At 53.2% G+C, this 19,145-nt stretch overlaps 7 protein-coding genes across 7 annotated transcripts; 5 read left to right on the forward strand and 2 right to left on the reverse strand.

Annotated features, from left to right (window-relative positions):
• Positions 1-1,129: 1,129 nt before the first annotated feature.
• Positions 1,130-2,128, forward strand: CTRU02_200338 (uncharacterized protein; the record flags this gene model as incomplete). Its single annotated transcript, XM_036718340.1, has 1 exon — positions 1,130-2,128. The coding sequence occupies one exon, from the start codon at positions 1,130-1,132 to the stop codon at positions 2,126-2,128; it is 999 nt and encodes a 332-aa protein (XP_036589340.1).
• A 1,274-nt stretch (positions 2,129-3,402) lies between these two features.
• Positions 3,403-4,986, forward strand: CTRU02_200339 (Indoleamine 2,3-dioxygenase 1; the record flags this gene model as incomplete). The annotated part of the gene is made up of 2 exons (XM_036718341.1): positions 3,403-3,848; positions 3,960-4,986. 2 exons carry the CDS (start codon positions 3,403-3,405, stop codon positions 4,984-4,986), a joined length of 1,473 nt encoding a protein of 490 aa, XP_036589341.1.
• Positions 4,987-5,311: 325 nt separating this feature from the next.
• On the reverse strand, positions 5,312-7,274 carry CTRU02_200340 (MFS multidrug resistance; the record flags this gene model as incomplete). Its single annotated transcript, XM_036718342.1, has 3 exons — positions 5,312-5,570; positions 5,724-6,795; positions 6,872-7,274. The coding sequence occupies 3 exons, from the start codon at positions 7,272-7,274 to the stop codon at positions 5,312-5,314; spliced, it is 1,734 nt and encodes a 577-aa protein (XP_036589342.1).
• Positions 7,275-9,098: 1,824 nt separating this feature from the next.
• On the forward strand, positions 9,099-10,503 carry CTRU02_200341 (gamma-glutamyl phosphate reductase; the record flags this gene model as incomplete). The annotated part of the gene is made up of 2 exons (XM_036718343.1): positions 9,099-9,399; positions 9,455-10,503. The coding sequence occupies 2 exons, from the start codon at positions 9,099-9,101 to the stop codon at positions 10,501-10,503; spliced, it is 1,350 nt and encodes a 449-aa protein (XP_036589343.1).
• A 1,214-nt stretch (positions 10,504-11,717) lies between these two features.
• On the forward strand, positions 11,718-13,358 carry CTRU02_200342 (Uncharacterized protein; the record flags this gene model as incomplete). Its single annotated transcript, XM_070203672.1, has 5 exons — positions 11,718-11,739; positions 11,794-12,621; positions 12,674-13,023; positions 13,078-13,251; positions 13,311-13,358. 5 exons carry the CDS (start codon positions 11,718-11,720, stop codon positions 13,356-13,358), a joined length of 1,422 nt encoding a protein of 473 aa, XP_070062254.1.
• Positions 13,359-15,155: 1,797 nt separating this feature from the next.
• Positions 15,156-17,030, forward strand: CTRU02_200343 (uncharacterized protein; the record flags this gene model as incomplete). The annotated part of the gene is made up of 2 exons (XM_036718345.1): positions 15,156-15,587; positions 15,609-17,030. 2 exons carry the CDS (start codon positions 15,156-15,158, stop codon positions 17,028-17,030), a joined length of 1,854 nt encoding a protein of 617 aa, XP_036589345.1.
• Positions 17,031-17,816: 786 nt separating this feature from the next.
• CTRU02_200344 (amidohydrolase) lies at positions 17,817-18,953 on the reverse strand (the record flags this gene model as incomplete). The annotated part of the gene is made up of 2 exons (XM_036718346.1): positions 17,817-18,226; positions 18,314-18,953. The coding sequence occupies 2 exons, from the start codon at positions 18,951-18,953 to the stop codon at positions 17,817-17,819; spliced, it is 1,050 nt and encodes a 349-aa protein (XP_036589346.1).
• Between the last annotated feature and the right edge of the window lie 192 nt (positions 18,954-19,145).

Here is a 19,145-nt window from a genome sequence, read left to right on the forward strand (position 1 = left end):
TCAGATGGATACAAAATTACTCCCACCCACTTGAGCGAGAACCAATCGAACTCTCACCCGACTCCAACAGAAAATGGAAAGCCAAGTGGCGCAAGCCTGATGGAGATGAGGCCAGAGCTCAGCTCCGGTCTAGCCGCTCAAGCCGCCTGAATCCCTCGAAAGAAGAAAAGGAATGGCTCTACTCGTCTTACTGCATCCCAAAAATATGTTTGTCACCATCCCTCTTGCGCTGCTTTCATGGTCAACAGCGATCGCCAGTCGCCTGTCACGTATGAGAAGAGACCAGCGCCTCACTCAGCTGAGTAGAATGCGGGCAATGGGGAGCGGGCAGCACAATACACGCTTCTCCTGAGCGGGGAACCATCGCTACTTTTTGGCAGTCAAGAGGAAGAGACCAACGGTGTAGAATCACAAACTTGCTGTTCACCTTGAACTGTTTCATCGCATCCGTGCGAACACTATCACCATCCACCAAGAGTGTTCAGTTTAGACTCATGTTTGATCCGACCCCAAATCCACCTCAGGGATGTATCTGTTCTAACTGCGTCATGTATCACTATTGCCCGCGGCCGATCATCACCACTGCCAGTACAAGCGGGAACTGATCCTGTCGTCGTCCCAAAACCAAACGCCGTCGTGCATCTCCGAAACTAACCCCTACGCCTGCAACGCTCCACAACCATGAATTACTTCTGTGAACGGCTTCATCACCATGATTTTCCCGGCCCATTCTCTCACGCTCCGCCCTGGTCCCACCAGCCTGACCGTTTGGTTGTTGCATTTACAGCGCACCACCGCCGTCACGAAAAAGTAGAAAATGCCAAGTGTCTTATCCTGTAGCCTTCAAGAGGCTCTAGACGTAGTCCGTCCGGTTCGATCATTATCTCCATTGTTCGAAAAGACAATCCACGGCGTCTTTTCTTGGAATCGGCAACGTTAATGCACAATTGACCGAGGAACCACGTCGGCAGAGGAATGCTTGCGCATCAACAGCACGGAGTGGTTTTCTGGAATGCGTTGCCATGTTTACATTCGGTAGCAACGCCACAAAGCTATATCATGAGCTCGAGAAGTCTCGACATTCATGTTTGATGTATGAACCATCTTATACTCACTGCAACATTCCAATATGCACTTCTTCACCAAATTTCTTCGCGCCGGCGTCATTCTGCATATCGCCTTTCAGTGCGCGTCCAGCGCCGTCCTTCGCGGACGATCCGGCGATGTTGAATCTAACCAGCTTCCAGCAGGCGAATACCAGCTGTTCTCTCGTGACTCTGCGTTGACTGACGTACTTGAGACTCTCGATAAGCACTTGAACGAATTCTTGAACACCTGGAGCAGCGGCCATCGCAACCAAGATAATGTGGACGTTGCCAAGCTCGCAAAGAGACAGAATGTCCAAATTCCACGACAGGCCTTGGAAGAACTCTTGAGGCTCATTCAATCCATCGAAACACAGCTCGTGTCCATCATTTCATCCGGCAGCATCTCGTCAAGTGGAGGCGCTGTTCAACCTCCGACCGACACGGCAGGTAACGCGGAACCAACTGCCTCCCCTGGTCTCACGCCTTCGTCCCCGGCGCAATCAGCCAACCCTCCTGCAACCTCTTCGCGAGTTTCTGAACCTCAAGCTTCTGGCCTTCCAAGCTCCAACTCACCGAACCCGCCGGCTACCAATGATCCCAATGTAGGTCCTCCTACCCCCACTCCGTTTCTGACAAGTTCTGGTGCAGGCCCTCGTGACTCCATCACCACGGCGTACGGAACAGCCGCCTCAACCGGTACGCTATGCAAGAAGACGCTCACTCAGACATTTACTTCATACGTCTACGAAGATGGCACCCCGGCGGTAGCTCCTAAGGCGCGATCTATTGAGGATGATGACGAAGATGAGGACCCCGAATTGGATGACCCAGAGCAGAGTGTGGAGCAAGTCGTTGAGGTGGTAGAGTCTTGGGTCGACCCTGACGTCCCTGCCCCAGACGACGATTGGAACCTAGGTCAGAGTGTCGCTGAGTCGTGGGCGTCTTCGAAGACACGCCGGGATTTGCGAAAAAGTCCCGGCCGCTCCAATCTCCTTCTGATTCGGGAAGAAGAAAACGCTCTGGAACTGTTGGACTCGTAAGGCTCTTATTGAGACATAAGGCAAGTCCTTGTCAACTTGAAAAATAATGCCAACGCCCATTGTTGACTCAAAGGATTCAAGGCTTCATGAGAAGAAGGATAATGGACCATGACGGATATGACGAACACGATGAATGATTTGGCAAACGATTTCAACGACTATGGGAAATTCATTTCTACGACACTCATTTGGCATTAGCAAGGAACGACTGGGCACACACAAATTGTTATTGCAGTAGGGTTATGGTTCTGTTGGGGCAGACGCCAAGATAAGGCACCGGGCACATCTTCAACAGATGAGCACTTTTATTGCAGAGGTCTCCTTATGAATACGAACTGATTTGTTATCTGTCCCCCTAACAGTTATCTATTATAGATAAGTATGAAACTTGTTAGTCGTCTCATCCAGGTTGGTCCGGGACCGTGTGCCAAGTGGCCGGAACGGTTCCGGCCACGCCGGCAATAGTCGGACAATAAGTGGGCCTCTGCAAAACCATTACTCAACTACCCTCCAGCTCCTGCACTCCCGTATCGGTGCCCAGAAGTTGAAAACTTCGGCATCGTAATAGCACAACAACGATTCGTCATGCCAGCAACGAAAATAAATTATTAGGGCGTCTGTGTTTCCACATTGAGAATAATGTCAGCTGGCCAACTGGACAATCTGGGGCTAGATGGGGCACAATCTGGGGTGGGAGGGGTCAAAGTGTGCCGCTATCGTTGTTGACAGCCTCTCAGACGGAGAGATGCAAGGGCGTGGCCGGCAGGACGCGGGTGGAAACTTCGTTTCTTTTGGACCAGATTGTCCCGTGTGACCAAAGATTAGGATGATATGACAAACAGAAATGGACGGACGGCGGACGGGGGCTTCGTGTCATGTCTGGCCGGAGGGAGGCACCCCCTCATTTGAGGCCGGAATCGATTCCGGCCACGAAGTATATACACGGCGCCGAGTGGTGGCAGGTCAACAATCTGAACTTGAACTCTCACTCATCACAGCGCTCGCATCCAAGACACTCTCTTCGGTTCTCGGGAAATCGTTTGAGAATTTTGGCGATTTTTTTCCGTACCTTTGCATATCCATATCACTTACACGCCCTCACCCCAGTCGTATAAGTCAACCTTACCGACGCTCCCATACCAAAACACCCAATCCGCGCACACACAATAGCCCATTACACACCAACATCATCCCACAACCCACACAGCCCACCCGCTCAAACAACCCTTATTTTCACTTCCCCACGTTTATTTCCCCCAGTCGTTCATCACACAATGGGTTCCCTTGGCTCCACTCACTTCCCCGTCCTCGACGACACCCGTCCCGAGGACAACTCCCTCCCGGCCTTCATGGTCTCCACCACCCGCGGCTTTCTGCCCCGTGCAGACCCCGTCGCCGTGTTGCCATCGGAGTTTGCGCCTCTCGAGGAAATCTTGGCAGAAATGCCCGTCAAGAAGCTCGATGGCACCCCCGGTCTCTTGGCATCGTCCAAGCTAGGCGACAAGGTTGACAACGAGTTCCCCAACCTCACGGATGCCATCGACAAGTACAAGGACAACTTGCCCTTGATGAACGCACTCTACCGCGACTACTCGTTCCTTGCCTCCGCCTACTTGCTCGAGCCCTGCCATGAGCGCTTCGTGAAGGGTGAGGGATACGGCCTTGGACGCCAGGTTCTGCCTAAGAGCATCTCACTTCCCATTGCCCGCTGTGCTGAGATGTAAGTTTCTGAACCTTTTTTTTTTTTTTTAACTTGTTATTCACTTATTTAATCCTTCTTTACCCTTGCCACTACTCTGTCTTCGAATGCATTATACTGACAGCACTCAAGCACCGGCTTCAAGCCTTGGATGGAGTATGCCGGCTCCTACGCTCTCTACAACTACCGCCTAGAGGACCCCTCCAAGGGTATGGAGTACTCCAACATCCGCCTCATCCGCGCCTTTGAGCACGGCTTGGACCCTACCTCATCCGAGGCAGGCTTCGTCCTCGTCCACATCGACATGGTCAAGAACACCGGTCCTCTCGTGAAGGGAACCATGGCCGCCCTTCGCTGCACCTCGCCAGGTTCCATCGACCGCGCCTCCCTCAACCACGGACTGACAGAGGTCCTCGCCTCCCTGCGCAAGATCAACAACACCATGGAGACGATGTGGGACAAGTCGCGGCCGCAGAGCTACACCAGTTTCCGCACATTCATCTTCGGCATCACCAACCAGAGCATGTTCCCCAACGGCGTCGTCTACGAGGGCGTCAATGACGACAAGCCCATGTCTTTCCGCGGCGAGTCCGGCGCCAACGACTCCATCGTTCCCCTCATGGACAACCTCTTGCAGGTGCCCATGCCCGACACCCCCCTGACCGAGATCCTCAAGGACTTCCGGTCGTACCGCCCCAGCAACCACCGTCAGTTCCTGATGCACGTCAAGGACCGCTCCATCGAGCTGGGTCTCAAGGACGTCGCGCTCGCCATCAAGACCTCGGCCGACGGCCTGAGCAACGAGGAGCAGGAGGCCATCAAGGAGACCCGCCGCCTGTGGCTGCTCATCCTGCACCAGGTGCGCGACTTCCGCTGGCGTCACTGGTGCTTCGCGCGCGAGTACATCCTCAAGCGCACCAGCCACCCGACGGCTACCGGCGGCAGCCCCATCGTCACCTGGCTGCCCAACCAGCTCGAGGCCGTGCTGCAGGAGATGGAGAACCTGTACGAGAGCGTCGGCGGGCGCGAGGGCGAGTGGGACCTCGGCGAGGAGCTCCGGGACGTCATGGATCTCGTCTCAAGACAGAAGCAGACTCTCCGCAAGGAGGTCGCAAAGTACTGCGCCGAGAGGGGGGTCAACCCTCACGCGAGCGCTTGAAAGCGGCTCAGAGATGGAAACCAAACCGAAAAAAATGACATTTCACCTTGCAATTTTTAGTCAAGCGTCGATCTATGTATGTATGTATGTATGTACGTGTGTGTGTGGCACATGGCCAAACATGCAAGCAAATAAAAAATCAGAAATTCTATTATCCAAAGAAAGAAGACTTCCACCCCAAAACGCAATGCATTTGGCGCTATGCCGTCATGTGATGATATCCTGCGGGCGCGCTAAAAACAAGATGAAAAAATTAAATACAATGGACATGTATGTACCCTTTTTGATTTTGATTTTCCCCCCTCTTCTTTAGAGGAAGTGTGCTCTACTTGTTCAACGCCTCGTCCATGCTCTTCCTCCATTCCGGTGCCTTCTTCCTCAGCACCCAGACACATAGATACCCCGTGATCCACGTAAAAATGCCTAGTATGGTGAAAAGCCACCCGTTGCCAATGGCGTTGATGACAGGCTGCGCGGCGATGGCGCCGACGCAACTGAAGATGTTCCTGACAAAGTTGTTGACTGCCACGCCGCCTGAGCTGCGTTTTGGCATGAACTCCGTTAGCATGGTGGTAGCGGCGCCGCTAAAGGGAGAAGCGATGTTAGCCGAGCTCTAGCTGATGCGACGGGAACGTCATGGACGTGATGCTTGCAAAAGCAACACAAAAGAAAGGGAGGGGAGGGGGGGAAAAAAAAAAGAAGAAGAAGAAGAATGGTGTGGGTAATGCGGGACTTACAATACGAGCATCGAGCTGGCTCCAAAGGTGAAGAGGCTGATGCACGGCACGAACCAGAATAGACCCTTCTGGACGACCCAGCCGTAGAATATGAGCGAGGCCGGGTACACCGTCGCGGCGATCCAGGCGTTCTCGCGCATGCGGTCCTCGGGCAGCATGACGAGTTTGCCGTTGGCGTCGTAACGGCCGGCCTTCTTGGCCTCCCTCGCCATGATGAGGTCGAGCCATCGGCCTCCGAGGAGCGAGGCGAGGAAGTAGCCGATGCCCGCGGGGAAGTAGAACAGGCCGATGATGAGCTGGCTGAAGCCGTAGGGCTCCTTGGAGAAGGTGGACTGCACCGAGATGTTGACGACGAAGAGGGCGCCAAAGGTGATGGCGGCGAAGGCCACCGTGATGATGACGGGCGGGAAGCGCAGGTAGAGCAGCACCGACAGCGGGTCGACAAAGGACTTCTTCAGCACCTCCGCCGCCTTCTTCGTGTGCACCTTTACCGAGTCGCTCGTCTTCGTCCGGGAGAGGGCCACCTTCTCGCCGCCGCCGCCGCCCCCCTCGGACGACACCCCGCGGGCCGGCGGCGCCGGGGGCTTCGGCCGCGCCAGGGTCTCGGGCAGGCAGAAGAGGATCATGATCAGCACCAGACCGCCGTAGATGGCCAGCGCCCACATCGTGGACTGCCAGCCGAAGCGCTGCGCGAGCGCTCCGCCGATGATGGGCGCGAGGAGGGGTCCGCACAGCGGGCCGAGGTAGAAGATGCTCATGCCGCGACCTCTCTCGTGCGGCTCCCAGATGTCGGCGATGGTGCCGGCGCCGACGGCCTGGACACTCGCGCTAGCACCACCGCCAAGGAGACGCATCACGATGAGCATTTCAATGTTCACGCTCACGGCGCTGAGGATGGAGAAGATGACGAAGAGAGTGAATGAGATGAGGTAGATGGTCCGGCGGCCTAGGGTTTCCGAGAAGGAGGACCACCATAGCGGGAAGATGGCCATGGCGAGCATGTAGAATGCCACGGACAAGTTGGTGATGGTTGGTGACACGCCGAATTCTACAGACATTTGTGGTAGGGCGGCTATTGTTTTTTTCCCCCGCGTGTAAGTGAAAGTGCAATCTGAGACAACGGGAGACTGGCTTTTAAAGGCACTTACGATAAAAGATGGAGGAACCCATGGGCGAGACGGCCGCGGCAATGGCAATAATGAGAGTGATTGTCCATTTTGTCCTGTTTGCGTAGTCGTATGGGCAGTCCACCTCGGGGATGACGGCGAGTTGGCCAAAAAGTCCTCGCCGTTTTGACCGGGGAACGATTGACAGAGCACGGGAGCGGGTGGAGGAGGCCCGGGACCGTGTCCTGGCGGCCGCCGGGTCATTTCGGCCGGCGGATGGGGCCCCATCCGGTGCGGTGTCCGGCGACTTGCCAGACCCGTTTGCATTCCGGCCAATTTCTGTAATTTCATCTTCGCTATCGCTGGATTGGCTTTGCTCGTCTCTCTGTTCCGAAGAGGTTTCCGGCGGGAAAGGGTCCCTTTCCGGGTCGCGTGATGTGGTCATGGTGAATTTGCCGAACTCGGTGCCGAAATAGCAAAGACTAGGAAAACGAAATGGGGAACTGTGGCAGACGAGTTTAAGGTGCAAGAGAAATGAAAAAAAGGCATTCAACTTTCCCAGGACCACACAACAAGGAAAAAAAGGATAGCCAAGAAAAAAACTAACCACATCAGAAGATGGAGACGCGAGCGAAATGACGAAAGGAATAACCGGGGACTGGTCGTCTTTTTCAATCGGGTGCTGCACTGGCATCGGCTTTCCCACCCCCCACCCCAGAAGGGCTGGTCATGTCCATGATGGCCAGGCTAGCATTCTCCCATGGACATACAGTCATTGAACAATCTTTCCTCGTCGGCTAACTGCACCGTTCCGCAGTGGAGTGTGGATCTACACCGAGCTCGGCTCTTGGTAGCCGATGTTTCGACCACGAGATGCCTCGGCGGGCTTGTCCATTAGTGGGCCAACTAACTAGGCGTACCGTACGCGGGTAGACTAGCAAAGTCCCATATTGGATTTTAGAGGCGGAGAACGGCAGCGCAAACTTCAACATGAGTGAAATGTGCGTTGGGGCGGAGTATTCGAATGAAGCACTTGCGTAAGAAATGACGAGGGGAGAATGTGAGATGAGCGGCAAATCGGCACTGTCCGATGCTGAAATTGGGTCGTTCAAGGTCTCGGTTTTGGGTCTTATGTCCGCCCAGGTTAGTTTAGGAAAATATTAACGGCACCGTCATCGGCAAGTATTGAAGTGTGTTGGTTAGACGATTTCTGCAATATCCGGTCTTGGTCCGCTCGCCTCTTATCGAGGACGATTGCCTTATCAGTGCGGAAAAGGGAACTCCTCCTTAAATGCCAGGTCCTGCAGTGACCTGTGTTTGGTTGAGGGGGTGCATATGCTGTAAAGGCCCGCATTTCTTGGGCGAATCCTTTCAGCCTGGGTGGGTGAAAGACAAAAGTAGAAACTTTTCTTTGACAAGACGGAGGTGAGATGATGGGTGGACTGAACAAGGAACGGGATGAGACAGGGCGCGGAAAGGTTCAGGGCTTGGGAGCTGACGAACAAACGTCGCAGAAGTCTGGAAGAAGGGGTTGTCGTGAACACCATTCATGACTCGAGGGCGCCGTTGTCGGGTCACATTTGCAATCAGGACGGGAAAATGTCGGGATAAAAAGACCAAAAACCAGATAGGGTGGCAAGATTCGAAAATATTCCCCAGTTGGCGATACAAGGCGTGAGGGCGTAGAGGCAAAAACGAGCAAAGTTGTATTGAAGACGATCCTGAGGATCTCCCATGATGCTTCCAGGGGGGGACAGTCAGTGGTCCTTCAGCGGGTCCCCATCGCCTTTGTGGACCCTTTGAGCTTGACCGACTGCTCTGCAAATAACGAACTGCCAAAAAGAGATGACCAACATCGTATTCAAGCTTGGACGTTGCTGAGCCAGGTCTGGAAGTGATGTAAGTGAGGCTCTTGAGATGTGCAAAGTCTATCTTTTGCCCGCAGGATAAGCTTATTGGGCGACAAGCATACCATTGTCACTGACAGGCTTCGGACTCGAAAGTTAGAAAATCAAAGCACCCACCGCGCTTCAGATCCCGCTCCGAAAGATCGGAGTGCGGGGCTCCAAATTTTCACCCGTGAACCACAACGTCCAGTGGCGTCGTCCTACAAGCTTAGGACCCAGTTTACATGAGCTTCACCAATTGACTCATTCTCACTATCAGATTGCCCATCAGTGCGACGAGTCTTGCACTTTAGTAGCCGACCGACTCACATTCTCTTACAACAGTACTCATTAGATCTCATTTTTCCCTTCTTTTTTTCAACATGTCTCTGACCAACGCCTCCCCCGTTGACTGCGCAAAGAGTGCGAAATCGGCCTCTCACATCCTCGCAACCCTCCCCGCCGAAGCCCGCAATGACGCTCTCACGGCCATCCACGCCGCTCTCGCTGAAGCTAAGGATGAGATTCTGGCTGCCAATGCACGCGATCTGGAGCTTGCCCGCAAGGCTGCTGCCGATGGCCAACTGAGCCAGAGTCTGGTCTCCCGACTCGACCTGGGCAAGAAGGGCAAGTTTGAGGACATGCTCAAGGGTATCTTGGACGTGAGGGGCTTGGAGGACCCAGGTACATGAAATCTTATATGACATCACAACCCTTGCTCTACTCTAACGCAATGCAGTCGGCAAGGTCACCCTGAGAACTAAGCTGGATGACGGCCTCATCCTCGAGAGAGTCACCTGCCCCATTGGTGTTCTTCTCATCATCTTCGAGGCCCGCCCCGAGGTCATCGCCAACATCGCATCTCTGGCCATCAAGTCCGGCAACGCCGCCATCTTGAAGGGAGGCAAGGAGTCCACTGAGTCCTTCGTCGCCATCTCCAAGGTCATCTCCACAGCCCTCGAGTCCTCCAAGGTCCCCAACTCTGCCGTCCAGCTCGTGACTACCCGCGACGTCATCCCGCAGCTGTTGGCCCTTGACCAATACATCGACCTCGTTGTCCCCCGCGGCTCCAACGAACTCGTCCGTTACATCAAGGACAACACAAAGATCCCCGTCCTGGGCCATGCCGACGGTTTGTGCTCTACCTTCCTCACCGGCTCCGCCGACCCTCAGATGGCAGCCAATGTCATCGTCGACTCCAAGACGAGCTACCCCGCCGCATGCAACAGCTTGGAGACACTCCTCGTGCAGGAGTCGGCCCTCGAGACATCTTTCCCTGTCGTCGCCGAGGCGCTCATTGCAAAGGGCGTGACACTGCACTGTGACCGTCAGTCCAAAGATGTTCTGCTGTCCAAGATCTCAGGCGACGCTGCCGCAAAGGTTGTCGACGCCAAGGATGCCGACTATGACACAGAGTTCCTTTCCCTGGATCTCGCGGTCAAGACTGTCTTCTCTATGGCCGAGGCCGTCCAGCACATCAACACCCACGGCTCCAAGCACACCGACGCCATCCTCACCTCTGACGAGCACGAGGCCGAGAAGTTCATGAACTCCGTTGATGCCGCCGGTGTCTACTGGAACGCGTCCACCCGCATGGCCGACGGCATGCGCTACGGCTTCGGTACGGAAGTTGGCATCAGCACCAACAAGATCCACTCTCGCGGCCCCGTAGGATTGGAGGGTTTGATGATTTACAAGTACAAGATTAGAGGGCACGGTCAGGTTTCGTTGGCGTACGGAGAGGGCGAGGGCAAGAAGCCCTTCAAGCATGAGAAGATGCCTTTTTAAAAGCAAATGATTAAGAGCAGATGATAATTAGCGTTAGTTGGGCGTCGGGATGATAAAAGGAATATAAAAAAAGTCCCAATTCCCAATTGTTTCCGTACCTGATATGTTAAACATGGAGCAGCACTACAGGCTTCCTTCCTCTAGCGGCACCTCAGAGGGTGGACGGCCCCACAGTACGCCGCTATCTGCCGGTCCGGTACGGGCATGTCATCCGGAGCTAAAGGGTTCATCTCGAATAATCAGCTAAGCAAACTGTAGATCCCTAGAAATGTGGACCGCGAGAGTTTCGAATTTCGCAGAGCTGCAGAACCAACAAGCTCTTCTCAAGCCACTTTTGACCTGTATCTGATCCGTTTCATGCCTTCGGCCAAATGTGTTGAACATGCGGCAAAGTCTACTCGACCTATCTGAAGGCCCTAGATCAATAAAACACACCCAACCAGCAACTGTCTCATTATGAATCACGAAGAATCGTCATACTAAATGAAGACAGGTGACGTGCAGCGAAAGAAGTAGCAGACCAATGATATGGGTTATCGCCGTAGGACAGCTTAAGCGCCGCCCCTCTTCACCTGGCGCCAAAAAGAGTTAGAGACACTTTCCAGTCTCCTGGGCGTCCTTCAGCGATTGGACAACAACCCCAATGTCCCGGCCAGGTCGAATTAGAATCCGTGAGAGGCCCCAATGCTCACTCACCCTACCACCCTCCCACACCATCCATGCAAGCCAACGGGAAGCTTGGGGGCGATGCGACCAGATTTCGTGGCCGACCTGTGCCGTATGGACAGGGATCTGGCGGAGCTTGCAGCTGCTGGGATCTTTATGGCGCGTGAAAGCTCCCTCTTTAAGGAACCTAGACCCCGAGGCGCCCATTCTTCATACCACTTTTTCTCTTTTCTGCTACTTCTTTTTGACACGAACGCGGCCTGTTTGAAGCGGGATCAATTGAGTGTTGCCTGTGTTCTCGTCGACCTTGGTCTTTTTTAGTTGGTACGATCGTTCTCTCCAGTTGCGCGCAGCTCATCATCCATCGCCTGTAAGTGCGGGGCAGTTTGGGGGTGCGACCAGCTTACCAGCGACTGACCTGATGACAGATCCTCCTTTTTTGTCACTCATAGCTTTCTCTCTCTTGCTAGCTGCAGAGAATCCGGTCGATTCGAATTTCATACTGTTCTTCTGATATTGTCGCTGAACGAGGCGACTTTTGAGTGGTCATGTCAGCCCAATACTATCCTCGTGAGTTGCTCATTTACCCCCACCAAACGAACTTCGTGCTGATAATTCTCACAGCTCCGCCATCGGGAGGTATGTTTCTTACACGCGCGCGCATTTTCCCTGCTTCACTTACTGACTTGAATAAAGGCCATCCGCAGCAGAACTACCCTCCGCCACCGCAATCACCTCCTGCGCTCCAGACCAAGTTCTCCTATCCCTCTCCTCCCTCACAACCGCAGCACGCCCACAGCGGAAGTTATCCTCCACCACCTCAGCCAACTCAAGGGCAGCCACAAAACTACCCTCCTCCACCCATCACTTCGCCGACAGCACAGAACTTCCCTCCTCCCCAATCAGCCTCGCCTCAGAACTACCCACCACCCCCTCAAGCGTCGTCGGGGCAACATGCGAACTACCCTCCCCCTCCTCCGCAGGCATCACCGAATCAGGGTCGAAGCTATCCACCACCTCCCCAAGGAAACCCATCGCCTGCGCAGGGTCAGCTTCAATACCCACCGCCTCCCGGCCTCGCTCAGCAGCAACAGCCTCAGGCGCAGTCGCCCCAGCCATCTCCTCAGCCCCAGCAATATCAGCAGACGCAGCTTCAATTAAGAAACTCGGTAGAGTCGTCTCAGCTCTCTACGCCGCCCCCAGTTTTTGATGGCCCTCGAGAAGTTGCCGCCCTGCCAGAGAAGCAATATGTCCCAGAGACGCCGGTTGACACCAGCAACCCCTCCAACCTTGTGGGAGGCGCGCCGGCTGCTTCGCATTTCCTGGGAGCCACTGCGACAGTGGACGACGTTGGCACGTTCAACGGTGGCAGCTACCGCATTAGTCATCGAGACAGCAATACTATCCTCACCGTCCAGTTGGCCGTGGGATGCCCGTTGCAAGCCAAGCCAGGTACGGATCTCGCTACGACTGCCGATGCGGTTCTGAACTAACACTCCAATAGGTGTCTTGGTGGCTATGTCACACTCAGTCACGCTCAGGGGCCAGCTCAAGTTCAGTATGAAGAAGCTCGTTGCGGGCGCTGAACTGGCTAGCTCTACCTTTGTGGGCCCCGGTGAGCTTCTCCTGGCTCCGCCCATGCTCGGCGACATAACAAGTCTTCGCCTTACTGGCAAGGAAACATGGTCAGTCGGCCAGGATGCGTACTTGGCCTCCACCCAGGGCATCATCAAGGACTACAAGCGCCAAGGCCTCAGCAAGGCCATTTTCAGTGGCGAAGGTTTGTACGTGTACAAGATGAGCGGTACTGGCCTCCTCTGGCTCACCAGTTTTGGCGCCATCATCCGCAAGGATGTAAGTGATCTCCTGAATGACCAACTATGATGCAAAAGATTAACTGGCAGCCAGCTTGCGGAGGGCGAAAAGTATGTCGTCGACAACGGTCACTTAGTGGCATGGAATGTCAAGTACATTATGGAGCGAGTAGCTTCTGGCGGTATCATTTCTGGTATTTCATCAGGAGAGGGTCTCGTATGCAAGTTCACCGGCCCCGGAACCGTGTTCATGCAAACGAGAAACGCTGTAAGTTTTCTTCGTATGCAGTTCGATAAGCATGACTTTGCTGATACAGTGTGCCACAGAGGCATTTCTCTGCCTATCTCTCGGGCCAGCAGAACCAGTCGGTCTAGTTGGACGAGTGGTTTGGCAATCAGTGTTGGTATTTGGAGCAGTAGCGATACGATAGTACAAAATTATCTGGAGGAGAAGCAATACGATATGATCTGGCAATCATCAAATCATGATATCGTTACATATAGCGAGCTAAAATTGATATCCGAGAACATCCCAAACTCTTATACACTAGATTCAGCTTTCTTGAGCGAACAATCATGTATTCTTTAAGCAACCTCTTTGTCTCGGTGAAACTCTTGATAACGGTTTTTGTGCTAACATGGCTTGTCGGGAAGGATTGACTGAAAGTCTCTTTAGGTGAGTGCAACCCCAATTGACTCCCTTTCACGACTACAAAGACACATTAACAATCAAAGCAGTAGCCCTCGGTCGTTATTTCTGCAAACGCACAGTCCATGTTTGCTTAGTGGAAAGCCAATTCTATTCGTACGTTAACGGAGGCAGCTTCTAGGTTGGCACTTGCTCAAATACGACACGCACATACCGAGGTAAGGACCAGTCATTTTTCCCCCTTTCCTTGGGATAGATTTCCTATAGACCAAGGTGACTGTTGCAGAAATGATATGATATGTTTGGTCTCTAAGAGACTCCAAGTCATCTGCCTCATCTACATTCGTCCCAAACACCACTCGCGTGCATCATCAATCACCCAACCGCCCCCTTTTCTTTTTTGGACACAATACGCAGACTTACAAACTAGAGCGCATGCTTTCTATATCAGCGAGGAACTTCCTGCACGGTACAGATTACGAAACAACCCCCACAGCGGCTCCTTGTTGTCTACGTCTATTTCGGAGAGACCCCAGCCATCACCAGTATTGCCTCACCTCAACCCCGAATCTCAACAACAAAAACCACTTCCAGGCTACGACATCTGGCGAGAAATATCCAGAGACATTCACTTCTGCTGTAATCAAGATCAATAGCACCTTCCTCCTAGGATCCTACTTCAGGTACCTCGGATTCTTCATACCCAAAGAAGTCTTCGACTTCAACAGCACTCTAATGGTTCTTTGCGATCAATACCTCTGGATCAACCCTCCTTCTTGCACCCGGCAATTTTATAGATTTCTTTTCCTCCATCACTTGTTCTTCCCCAGAGGACTTACAAATCGTACACTTGATTCAGCTGCCCTTTCCTCCCCGTACTAGCGACTCACAGTACGATTTTCTTTGCCCACTTTACCACATCGCGACGGGCATCGCGGAGATACTTCAGGCTCGATTCCTTTCAAAGTGGTATGGCTTGCTGAATTCGGCGATTCAACGAACTTTCCTTTCCGGATTTTATTCCCTCGTGCCAGCAAGCTTCCTATATCATTTGCTGTGCATTGTTGGCAACGCTGTCAGCCCTGAAGCACGTCCTCCGCCAATTACTTCTGACCAGTTAGGTAGGTGGTGTCTCTACTTACTACTTCCGGCTTTTCTCCTATTTCCGTGTCCTATCCAAGTTTCGACAGCAGCTAACCACTGTTATCGATCAGCTTTGACGTTGCGGCTACGCAAGTAAGGTAGTTTGGAACAAAATTGGCCCACGACAATATTTGGATGTGTTTATGCCCAGCCTTGATCGCTGTCACAAGTATCACAACCGTGGGCACAAATCGAGCCTAAGATTCATCGCTTAGAACTTCAAACCAGGTTTGCTGAAATCGTTCAGATACGCTTAGCGAATCGGTACGCTCTTCTCTTTACACTATCGTCACTACTTCTGACTGCATCATCACAATGTGTCAATATTCATTGAAACTGGCGTTGCTAACAAACGGGTAGTTGGAATGGCTCTAATCCCCATGAAGAGTGCGGCTGGTCTTGCCAGACAGCGAATAGATAAGACCTCAGATAGCACTCAACCATTGCTTTACGAGACAAATGATGAGAACAAAAAACACGTTCCGGAGAAGCTCACGGCGGTATTGAAATCCGTCAACTGGCGCAAACCTCTGGTGCCTCAAAGCCACAACGCTCAGAAGACCAAAGTTCGCAGGAGCCGAAAGTCTTCGGGTTCTGCCGTCGACTACAACGTTGCTGATCCAGCTACGTACTGGCGAAAGCCTGTTGCCGGCGTCGATCCCTTGCTCAATACAACCACCCCAGCGTTTGAGGAGAGCAAGCCTAGAATACCCGCGCAGCTCTTCACTGGAGAGAGCGGGCCAGGTGCCAAAATGAGATGCGTCGTCAGCCGCGCTGTTTCCATTGACGAGGGAGACAAGAGGACTGGTAAGAGGACTGGGTCCGTCTAGGAGAAGGAAACCACTCCTCTTGTGATGGACATAATGATCCACGAGTGCGATGATTCCAAGTGCAGTGAGCACAATGGAATTTTCAACAACGCCGAGATTCGCCGCATAAAGAGTGCGACTCGTTTCCAGTCCCAACCTCGCGATAGCGCGCTTCTAGACTTCGAAAAACAGCTAACGAACGTTAGTATCACGCCGCGCAAGAATTCCATGATCGATTTGACGAAAGCTTGCAAGCGTGGCCTTGATGATGGCCCTAACGGCTTAGATTACCACAAGACCTTGCCCCAAAACGAGACTGCCATTATTCATGATCCTGCCGTTGCAGCTATTGGTATCCGAAATGTCAAGAAAACCAGCGATGACATAGCCACACAAACGGACCGCTTCCAAGAGCTCCTCCGGAAGCTTCAGCACTCTGCACTCGAATACAAGTCAACGGCCAAGGTGGAAAATGCAGGCGTGGAACGTCCAAGACAGGATTCTGGTGATTCTGGTATTGACACCAGAAGCCCACTCAAACGATCTCTCAATCCCTTGGCAAAAGAATTCTCAGCTCTCTCTTCCAAAGAAAATCCTGTTGTTGCAGAGAAGCGGGGGTCAGAGACGTCTGTGAATATCCCGCTCTCAATTCTTACGCAGATAATGGGTCAAAGTGATCAAGTTGAGGCTACGGCAGTCTTCCCCCAACTGAACTTGAACAAGTCAATTATCGGGACCCTTCAGAAATTTGGCATTCCCAACAACCTGCAGCAACTACCGCAACAAAATCCTATGGTATCACCAATGGCTTTGATGCCGCTGACGATGACTCAAACTATGCAGTCTCCTTTGCTTCCCACGTCATCGTCGCCCGCTATCATTCCGGCACCGGGCCCACAGAGTACCATAATGCCACCTCCATTGGGCACTTTGGTGCCAATGCAACTGATGCCAACTATCAAATACCCTACTGTTTTTAACAGTGCAACGGCTCACAGTGTACCTACACTGCCTCCTCCTCCATTTGGATCGCAATTCAACCCGCCGGGCTCGACTCTACCGCCATCAGTATACGAAACGCGCCTGGATGGGTTTAATCCTGCCGCTGACTTGGGTCGGCGGACCGCTGCTGGCTCTACTATAAGTTATCCTGGCCCCGGCTCTCAGATGAATAACTCCTTTGCTCCCATCCCATTACAAGTGCCCAACTGTGGTTCTTTCAACGTTAATCAAGCTCCAGCACCCAGTTCCAACATTGGGCCTCCGCCTGTCCAAAAGCCCCGTATGCCTGATGCTATGGGCCAGCAAAACTACGAGGCATATGTGGAATGGCGCAAAGCAAATGAGCCTGGGTACGCCTATGAATGCAAGAAACGCCAGGCCAGGAGAGCTGGTCGATGCAACGCTTTTGAACGACAGCAACCTCGGGGACCACTTGTACGATGAGGCTTGAGAAGGTTCTTGGATTGCGCCTGTGAGCTTTACAATGGCGCCAATCAGGCGGGGAAGATGCAGCAATCGATGGAAAAAAAGAAGATGTGAAACATTTTAACGAGTCTATCCCGTAACATCGGGGCTCATTAGCGATGAAGTGTTGTAAGTCTTATATCGAGTACATTTCATATTAGCACTCAAAGTGGGTGTCAGAGAGCACATGGGTTCATTCACAGGCACAGACGGAAAGGAGTATTTGCCACCAGGGCTGATTTGTAAAGTTGGAGACAACCCAGAAGCCGGGCCAGACTGACTGGAGCATGAGCCGTTGAGCAGCTAGTCTGGGGTTGGCTTTCTTATATTGCTTATGGTTTGATTGTTGGCTCTTGTAGTGGCCTCTTCAGTTAGTCAATAGCACTTTTGATTTCAACAATCATTTTATCATGCCAATGTGAGAAGATGTGTCCCTGCCCTGGTAATTAAATGCATTATTTCTTCATGTTCATCATCGAACCGGGGGTTAGGGAATTGGGAGAAAGACGAGCAAGTATCTTTGTATAACATTGAGGTATCGTATGAATTTTTGGTATCTGTGTGCAAAGCTGCTGTCTCATCATCAAAGCCATCCCCCCCCCCAGCGCCTACGGTCATATAGTAAAAGTTTTTGTCTGCTCAGCTTCCCTTCTCGACACACTCACACGAAATCCATCGCCGTGGTCCGTTTGATCCAGTCTTCAGCGAAACCGGACCGTTTAACTGTCCTTTTGTTTTTCTTCTCTTCTTTATTCTGCAAATCTTTTAAAAGACAAGCTCGAATCCCGTCAGACCGTATGCTCTCAGAGCGGTACCTCCAAACAGGGCGGCCTGGTCCTCGGGGTCCAAGGTGGCCATGTAGCACATGCGCTCGACCAGGAGCTTCCACTTGCGCCAGGCCTCGTCCACGCCGACGGTGCACACGGGCCAGTCGCTGCCGAACATGGTGCGGCGGGGGCCGAAAGTGGCGAGGACGACGCCGAGCCAGGGGAAGATGGCCTCGAAGATGGCGTTGGGGTCCTGCTTCTTGAGGGAGTCGGGCATCTCGGAGAAACCGCCCGAGAGCTTCATGTAGGTCTTGGAGCACTTTGAGAGGGCGTAGATGGCGGTGCGCCAGTGGATGAAGGAAGGGTCCGTCGTGTTGATCACGCCGAGGTCGGGCTTGCAGAGGTGGTCTGGTACAGGTGTGCGTTAGCGTGAGACTAATGTTTCTCAAGGAAGGAAAGGCGAAGACGAAGAAGCAGGTGAGGGAGAGCACTGACTGATGATAAATGTGACCTTCTCTTCCTCGGGAACACCCTCGTGGGCACGGGAGATGATCTCCAACGCGTCGTCGAGCTGCTGCTTTCCGCGGCGGTGCTGGTCGACGCCCAAGTCGAACACATAGCCCAGCCTGCCGAGAAGCTTCAAGCTGTCGATAAAGTCGTCCGTCAAGCCCGTGCCGTGGGGCTTATCCTGCAGCAGATATCTGAAGCCGCGGATCTTGGGCCACACATCCTCGCCGGCAACCTCCTTGACATGGTCGAGGTACTTTTCCATGACGGCGGCGCCAGAGGGCAAAGGGGCCCAGGGGATGATGCCGAGGCAGAGGTCCTTATCTTCGGGAGAGTGTCCCTCGCCCTCGCGGGGCTTGCCTTCGGCGATGCGGCGGAGCCAAGACACCTCCATCAGGGGGAACTCCCATCCTGAGCCGTCCTTGGCACCGGCCTCGAGGTCGTGTTTGCGGTCTGTCTCGAGGAAGATGAAGCCCTTGAAGTTGGCAGGCTTGCCGGTGGCGGCGACGTAGTCTGACACGGAGTGCTGCTTCGCGATGGGGTTCTCCGGGGTCGCCCAGGCGAGGGTCTCGATCTCGCCCTCCGGGTAGAGGTGGATGTGGGAGTCGACCATTGGGTAGTCGGCCATGTTGGGCGGCTGTGGTGGGGGTTAGATTTTGGACAGGTCGTGGTTTGCAGTGTCTGGGTCACAAAAGATGATCAATTGGCGGTTTTACAAGAAAGGCAAAAGGATCTCGAGTGCGAAAAAAAGAGACGTTGAAAATGAGATTTCCCTATCTAAAGAGGGTATGTATTTGAGGATGGGAGTTTGAATACCCGA

This window comes from Colletotrichum truncatum, assembly GCF_014235925.2.
Source record: "Colletotrichum truncatum strain CMES1059 chromosome Unknown Contig_0001, whole genome shotgun sequence".
NCBI classification, from domain to species: Eukaryota; Fungi; Ascomycota; class Sordariomycetes; order Glomerellales; family Glomerellaceae; genus Colletotrichum; species Colletotrichum truncatum.